Source organism: Poecilia reticulata, linkage group LG8 (assembly GCF_000633615.1).
Source record: "Poecilia reticulata strain Guanapo linkage group LG8, Guppy_female_1.0+MT, whole genome shotgun sequence".
NCBI lineage: Eukaryota > Metazoa > Chordata > Actinopteri > Cyprinodontiformes > Poeciliidae > Poecilia > Poecilia reticulata.
In genome coordinates, this window is record NC_024338.1 from 24966818 (window position 1) to 24975122 (window position 8305).

The following is an 8305-nucleotide window of genomic DNA, read 5'->3' on the forward strand; positions in this document are numbered from 1 at the left end:
AATTTTTATATTGTGTATGTAAAATCTGGTTTCAACTGCTGATGTACTGTCAGCACATGGTAGGAAATGTCAGGATAGGAGGCAGTGGTCAGAAAATGTCATGAAACTGGGGTTCTTCCGTTGGCCAATAGGTGCGTGTCTGGTGTTTTGTGTTTGGTCTGAATCTTCCCTGTTCTTGCCACCTCAGACTGATGGTGCATTGAGAGAGTATTGTTCCATGCATGGGTCTCAGTTTGGTCTCTTACCCAAAGCTGCTTTTACAATGTGTCCCAATAATGTGTCATTAGAGGAGTAAACGGGGAGGGAGGCGGACAATAGGAATAAAATAACCCATCCTGTCATTCTGATGGTAATCTGAAGTGGTTAAGTTCAGTAGTTTAGCGCCAGGCCTGCAATTAGCCTGCCATCTCTGTGCRTCTTAAATACTGCTGCAATATTATTAGCYATCATTCAATCTCTGTAGGCTCACTGCTGGGATTCAGGATTTTTGCAGTAGGGGTATTTTCAGTCTTGTATTGTTCCTTTTATTTTTTATTTTTAAAGCCTTTTGTTATTCTCTGCACTTTACTGCTGCGTGGGTGATGCGCAGGGAAYGGGGTTAGGGGAGGGGGTGACAATGCATTGTGGAGCAGAATGCAGTTGTGACTGTATGGGAAATGGATGGAGGCGATTTACTTTTGAGTGGATTTTTTTTTTTTTTTTTTGGCAAGGAAAGGAGGAGAATCTGAGGTGGAGGTGGACGGTGTGCAAGGGACCATAGCTAATATACACATCTATGTACTTAACTTCATTTTGAGAAAAATAGCCTTCAATGTGGACCTTTCCTTCAAAGTACAAATGATGATCCTGCTGCTTTTGCGCCATCACACACGCCCCTCCATGTATTATTGGAAATGCGTTCGTCATTTTTATTTTATTTTTTCCCGTTGTGTCCGTTTTCTCTGTTGCAGAATGATTCTCCTCCTCCTTTCTTTGTTATATAGAATGCACTTTCTACTAAAATCCTTGAGTAGTTAAAAAAATAACATTGTATATTCTTTAAAGATGTTTTAAACAAAAAATCAATATTCTTTCCCCTTTGTATTTTTAACCACTTAATGTAGCATTGCGTATTTTATTATTGTATCTGGTACAAAATGTGCAGCTTTATAATGTCCTGTTTTGTCCTTTTTGTATGTTTTCTGGAGATTGAGGATAAGTGATAAAAAGTTGGGCCTTTTTTTGATAATGTACATTTAACTGACTGCTAACTTTGAAAAGTAAAAACTCGTAGCCATGATATTTGTTTCTTTGGATCCTTTTTTTCCCCCCTTTTTTCTGTCCTTTGAAATCCTTGCTGCACAGAAAAGAGTATATTGGACAAAACTGGCACTTAATTTAGGGTTTCAGGTATTGCTGCCTAATAAAATATCTGATCTAGAACTGAGCTCRAAAGGAACTTAAAAAAAAATCCACGTTCATTTATTAAAAGTTGATGAGGCCGTGTGAACCACTGCCGTTAGCTGCAGAAGTTGGCTGACGGCTGAAGCATGACCCAAAGTCTCATCTATGGGACAAAGATTAAAAAAAAAACAGCAGCAGATCTTCAACAAGAAATCAAAAAAATAATAATTCAAATCAACGTTTGAAATGCAGCAGCAGAAATATTAGAAAGGTGTGCATAGATAACTGCAAGCGCAGCAAACTGAAGCTGAATTGTCACAAACATTGGGTGATGTGAGAAACTGAAGTCACAGAAAACATTTGCTTACTGTTTCTTGAAGCTATTGAATTATTGGCTATTTAGTTTTTACAGACTTCTTATTTTTTTCCTTTTAATCTATGAAAATGTTTGAATCTGTTCAGGTTGAATTGGCGCTTTTAGAGCAGGTCACTTTATAAAAAAGAAGTTACTTTCTTTTTATTGTGAACATGAAAAATATTGATTGGGAACGGCATGTTTCTGATTGTGTGCTTCAGTTTAAGTACGTTTCAAACTGAGATTGACTCCAGCGTGGATTATTGCTGATTGATGCAACTCTTGCTTCAGCTCTGGTCTTTTTCCTGCCTTTTTTTTTAGTTTCACTGCGATTTTGGTATAACATTTTACCAACTCTTCGCACTGAATCTGAGAATTGTGACATGTTTTTACTACTATTAACACCCCTAATCTTTTACTAATCTTTCCATTTTGGACAAATGAACAGGATAGTCCCTCAATTTAGGTCATCATCTTCGTAGGTACCAAAAAGTCTTCAAGTTTTATTGGTTTGTAGTGTTTCCCTCCTCTCAGGACGCATTATTGCTGGAAGAATACCTGCTTTCTCTTTACCAGGTGCGTTCAATGAGTCACATAATCCTATAGGTAGCAGAACAGCCCGATGGGTGCAGAGAAAAGTGTGTGTGACTCACTGTGGGTGAGTGGGTGGCCAGGTACCGGGGCTCACTTCATGAGCAGAGGAGATAATAACACGCCGTCTGTACATCTCCATTCCCATTTGGGTTTGAAAATAGTCGGCCTCCCCAGCTGTTAGTCATTACGCCTTCTGGTGTCGAGGAGGGAGGAGGCTGCGTCTGTCGGCAGGCAGATAAAGAGAAGAGGGCTTCACGTCGCGTTTCCCAGCCATTTGTTCGTTCTGTGTGCTTCATTAATCAGCATACTTGCAGGGTCTTATCAGGAGGAACAAGCAGCAAACATGGACTCCCCTTGCTGCGATGCTGATGTTTCTCTGTAGTTAGTAAATGGAAACATAACCTTATTTCAGATTTTGATTACTTTTAAATCATTTCTATCCAGTCATCTCCTCAAATGCGAAACCCAACAACGAAAGCCATCCCTGTCCTGCCTTCACAACAGACTCGAGGCATTTTATCGTTAAAATGGCCCCGCTGAACTAAATATAGATCAGCCATCTAAAAGGAGGCCGAGATTGATTTTTGAAATCACTGTTTGTTTTTTTTACAGCAACATTTATAAGTAGCAATGTAATATTTTTTTATCTCTTATAGTACCAGAACAGATTTTATTACTTGGGTTAAAAGCCTCCAAACTGGAACTGCTTCCTGTTTCAGGATGCTTTTCTGCAAATCTGATCTATATTTTTATAGTGCTCGCCCAAACAAAAGTTATACTGCTCATTCTTTTCCATATTTGACATACTTGTCAAGTGGAAATAAAATAACTATATTTATCTTATAAAAAAGTATGGGGTGTGTGCATTTGTATTCAGCCTCCTTTACTGAAATACCCAAAGTAAAGTCTATTGAAACCAACTGTCTTCAGAAGACACTTAAATAATATAGTACATTTCTCAGTATAAAAAAGTGACAAACATTCTTACGAACATGTTTATCATTTCTTAGACAACTGTTGGCCCAGTTTTTGTAGTTTCTGCAATCACCATACATGTTTTCTCTGCTTGACACCAATAAGTTGACCCTTCTTGAACAGATTAACATCTTTTCCACAACCACAAGGCTTTACAGCATGGCTGTTTAAGAAATGAGAAGCTACTCATTGTCTCAGTTGGGGTTAAATAACTTGTGGCCAGTTGAGAGACAGTTGACCATAGAGTATCTATCCAATAGGAAGCTCAGACATTGCTTTGCTACTCAATCAATTATCAGAGAAAGGCAAGAGGATGATAACTTTGCAGATCTTCTAAGATCCGCCTACACTGACGATTAAAGGAATTGATTATTTGTAGTAACTCTGGAGGAACTCCAATGGTCTGCAGCTCGGGTGAAACAATTAGTTGCTCAATTGACAAAATGTAATCTTTACTGAAGAGTGGTAAGAATAAAGCTATGAGAGCCCTTGTTTGCAGTTTGATTCAACAAACATGAGGAATGTGCTCTACAGAAGTGATCAAAATGAAATCTGTTGGCCGGCATCCAAAACATTTCACCATAAACAGACTAGCATAACATTAAAACATGCTGATTGGGTGGTCTTTTTCAGTAGAGTCTGGACATCTGGTCAGAGTTTAGTGGTGGATTTAAGTACAGGGCAATCCTGGATCTAAACCTGCTGGAGGCAGCAAAAGACTTAAAACGAGGACAGAGCGGCCCTTTCACTTGATTTTGACAAAAACATGTTCAAAGTTCCAAACCTTAAACGAATGCATATTTAAACTGACGGTTTCAGAGACTCTCCAATCTAAATTTGGACAGTTTTGCAAAGTAAAATGTCAAAATAGTTCTAGTTTCTAGATGTGGAAAGCTGGACCCGTACAGCTAACATGAAGCTATGATTCCTATAGATGGCAGTTCTAAGACTCAACTCGGAGGGACAAAATGTGAAAARGTTCAGAAATACTGTTGCAAGGAACTGTAAATGTTTCACCAAGAGATAAAGCTGATAATCTGCTGAACAAGAACAGATTACATAAAAGGCTACATGTACTGTAGACACTTGGAAAAACCAAAAACGTGGATCTTTGAATATGTAGAACCCTCATCCAACAGAATATTCCTGCTTTCCTTCCCTCTCTCTTCTTTGCCTATACCCTCTCATCTCATGAAAGTGCCGTGAACGCGCACTGTGGGCTGCTATTAAATGGGCGGACTTGAATCCGCGGGCACGCTCACAGCGGCTCCGCAGATAAAAGTGCGTGAGCCGCGGGTCGGCTGCTGCTGTAACTCTGCCTTCCGTAACCAAAGAGACCGGATCGAACCTGACGACGGGGGATCGGGACCAGTGCTGGTGATGCATTTACGGCTTTAACCTTCTTCTTCTGACTTAAATCATAATTTAAATATGCTTTTAAAATATTTGAAAAAACTAGAGCTTGTGATTTATTAGATTTTTTTTTCCAAATAGCGTTTAGATTGCCTGCAATACCTAAACTTTGAAGAAATAATGTTTTTTTTTTATTTTGCCTGAAAATAGGTCGACAAATCGTTTAGATAATTTAGAAGCAGCTTAAAATTCATATCAAACAATTTTGCACGTCATTATTTCATTTCCAGTTGGCCTTTGACTTATTTTATTAAGTCGTTCCTCTAGTTTCCTAATTGAAAACGTAATACTTTCTTCATTTGCCTTTTAATACAATTCGATACTCCAATTTTTCCCCACACACAGGTTCGGCCAGCCGCACAATTTGAAAGCCTCTGYGATTCAGGCCAAGAGATCCGTGGGCGCAATTCAAGGTGGGACCCAGTTTAACCGCTTTGTTCGCATGTTTGCAAAAATATACATAACAATTTGCTTCAAACAAATTGCATCATTTGCATATAGGTTTGCAATTTGCAGTTGTGCTATTTAATCAGTCCTTAGTCCTTCCTGATTCCTTATAAGTTTTATATTATGATTTACTTATTGTTTTATTTATTATTCTCATCTGTGGGACTTAGGGGAGTGGAGCTGGTCAGTCATGGGGGATTCAGTCTTCAACTGCTGTTATGTCCCYCCTCAGCCCCCAGGTGAAGAGGAGCAGCTCAGGTCCAGGCATACAGGCATCATGGCCTCCCATTCTGCTTCCATCTCCCCRGACAAACGCTTCATCATCTTCTTTGACTTCGATGAAACCATCGTGGATGAAACCAGCGACGACATGGTGGTGCAGGCCGCCCCGGGTCAGTACCTGCCCGGCTGGCTGAAGGACACCTATCAGCCCGGCCGCTACAACGAGTACATGCAGCGAGTACTGGCCTACCTGGCGGACCAGGGCGTCACCGAGAGCGACTTACGCAGCATCATGGAGAAGATCCCCGCATCCCCCGGCATGCTCACCCTCTTCCAGTTCCTGCGCAACCGGTCGGCGCATGACTTTGAGGTGGTGCTGGTGTCTGACGCCAACACCTTCTTCATCGAGTCTTGGCTTCGACGCGCCGGGGTGCGCCAGCTCTTCCACCGGATCTTCACCAACCCGGCCACATTCAACAAGAACGGTCGGCTGGTGTTGCGGCCCTTCCACTCCCACGAGTGCCAGCGGTGCCCGGACAACATGTGCAAGCAGGTGGTCGTCAGGGACTACGTGGCGCGCAGGACGCAGGAGCGCGGCCGCCCTTACCAGAGGATCTTCTATGTAGGGGATGGGGCCAACGACTTCTGTCCTGCGCTCTCGCTCGGGCCCCGAGACGTGGCTTTCCCACGCAGGGACTTCCCCATGCACCGGCTCATCACAGAAACCCACGAAGCCATGCCCGGGGAGTTCAAGGCGGTSACGGTGCCTTGGGTCAGCGGGGAAGATGTGATTACGCGATTGAGGAAACTAGTGGCGGAATAGAGAGTTAGATGGGAGAGCAGAAAATTAATTAGTACAATAAATAGACTATTTAACGTCACGCTCTCAAGTGAAACTCGTAAAAAATATCATTCTAATAGCAATAAGAAACCTTTGTGAGTAAAGTTAAGGGTCTCCAAAGCCTGTAACAAGAACAGGCTGTGAACTCCTCAGCTAAACTTAAAAGAGAGTGTGCATGAAATCAGAAYCTAATGTATACCATYTCTACAAGTAAAGAAAACGTCAGATCTTGGAAAAGTATTTGCAGAAAATGCAATACGATATTACCGCTCATGTATTAATTATATGGGGTAACTTAGGAGTTGTTTGTGTTTACATGTGGAATGATTAAAAGATTTAAAATGTCATTCATTTATTTCTCCCCAATATTATAGTTGTGCTTTTTTTTTTTTTTTTTTTTTAGAAACGGCACAGTTGGAACATGACTTGGGTTTGCAAATTATTGCGTCAACCTGACAACACTGCCACCTAGAGGTGATGGGCATTAATACAGACCAAACTGTCTTTTTATTCAGTTTTTTTATTATTCTTTTTTAATCACCATATATTTTAAGAGTTTTGTCTAATTTAGAGATGCATTATATTGTAAATTAAATTTTATTTTTATCTCTGTAATTTGTCTGTTATCTTGTTTTGTCCGTACCGTGTATAGGCCCAGCCAATGAAATACCACCAGCAGGAATAAAGCCATAACCTGAAACAGTGCTTGTGTCTCAATCTATTTTTTTTTACAAATTCTAACAGGTAGCAGTCATGATATAAAAATGAGTCTTTTATTCAATATTCAGTCTTATATTAAACTCTCTTGATTAAATCATAATAAATATGTTGACAGTTCCAAAAAGTCTTGCATTTTGTTTTAAAAAACATTAAAATACTTCACTGAAAAAATGTGTCCCGAAAACGTGAGTAAATAAATATATTTCAGAAAAGTTTAACGCTGGAAAAATTCTTAAATAACATCTAACTTTTTTATATCGTATTTCAGCTACATGTAAATATACAGTATATAGTTTTATTTTCCCAAGAAAATTAGTTTTAGTTGGCATGAGGTGGCAAATGTCCAATTCCATCTAGTGGTGTCAGAGGATAACTACAAATCTCATCTCAGTACAAGAATGTTCTCTTTTAGGAATAATCAGTAAATGACAATAACTAAAAAGGAGTTTCAAATTCCATCCATCCATTTTCTTTACACCCTTGTCCCTTGGTGGGGTCAGGAGGTTGCTGGTGCCCATCTCCAGCTAATATTCCGGGTGAGAAGTGGGGTCACCCTGGAGAGGTCGCCAGTCTGTCACAGGGCAACACAGGACAAACAACCATGCACACACACTCACACCTAGTGGCAATTTGGAGAGGCCAATTAACCTGACAGTCATGTTTGTGGACTGTGGGAGGAAACCGGAGTACCTGGAGAAAACCCACGCATGCACAGGGAGAACATGCAAACTCCATGCAGAAAGACCGGGGCCGGGATTTGAACCCAGAACCTTCTTGCTGCAAGGCAACAGCTCTACCAACTGCGCCACTGTGCAGCCCAGTTTCAAATTCCAATGAGGAAAACTGAATACAAGTTAATTGCTAACTCTGTTAAAATCTGGGGGGAAAGGATAAGGCAGTTGTGCAGAATGAGGGGCGTGTAAGAAAAACATCCATCCATCCATTTTCTTTACACCCTTGTCCCTTTGTGGGGTCAGAGGGTTGCTGGTGCCCATCTCCAGCTATCGTTCTGGGAGAGAGGCGGGGTCACCCTGGACAGGTCGCCAGTCTGTCGTATAGGGCAACACAGAGACACACAGGACAAACAACCATGCAGACACACAGTAACACCTAGGGACAATTTAGACAGACCTRTAAGAAAAACAGTGAATACATTTTCAAATGTCTCAGAAAAGGTTATACAGGTCTCAACAAAACTCTTAAAATAATTGGAACYCCTTTAATATGACAGAGAAATGTGATCACTATAATCTGCCTGAATCTGTTAAGTGTTTTCATGGCTAAATAGATTGTTCATATGCTTACAAGTTAAAGAAGCACCAAACAGATTAAATATTAACAGTACAATATAAAGT

At 40.6% G+C, this 8305-nt stretch overlaps 2 protein-coding genes across 3 annotated transcripts in view; both read left to right on the forward strand.

The window, feature by feature from the left end:
- eftud2 (elongation factor Tu GTP binding domain containing 2) overlaps window positions 1-8305 on the forward strand; it is a 30383-nt gene that overhangs the window by 6285 nt on the left and 15793 nt on the right. Inside the window, exon 3 of the mRNA XM_008417016.1 lies at window positions 8121-8125. The gene's annotated coding sequence lies outside the window, so the exon portion shown is untranslated. The remainder of the gene's footprint in view (window positions 1-8120; window positions 8126-8305) is intronic.
- phospho1 (phosphoethanolamine/phosphocholine phosphatase 1) lies at window positions 4574-6935 on the forward strand. 2 transcript variants are annotated; one of them, XM_008416994.2, is made up of 3 exons: window positions 4574-4684; window positions 5066-5133; window positions 5338-6935. In XM_008416994.2, the coding sequence occupies exon 3, from the start codon at window positions 5358-5360 to the stop codon at window positions 6210-6212; it is 855 nt and encodes a 284-aa protein (XP_008415216.1). In that variant the 5' UTR covers window positions 4574-4684; window positions 5066-5133; window positions 5338-5357; the 3' UTR covers window positions 6213-6935. The 2 variants fall into 2 exon arrangements, with proteins under 2 accessions (XP_008415216.1, XP_008415217.1); XM_008416995.2 differs by having other exon boundaries at window positions 5400-6935.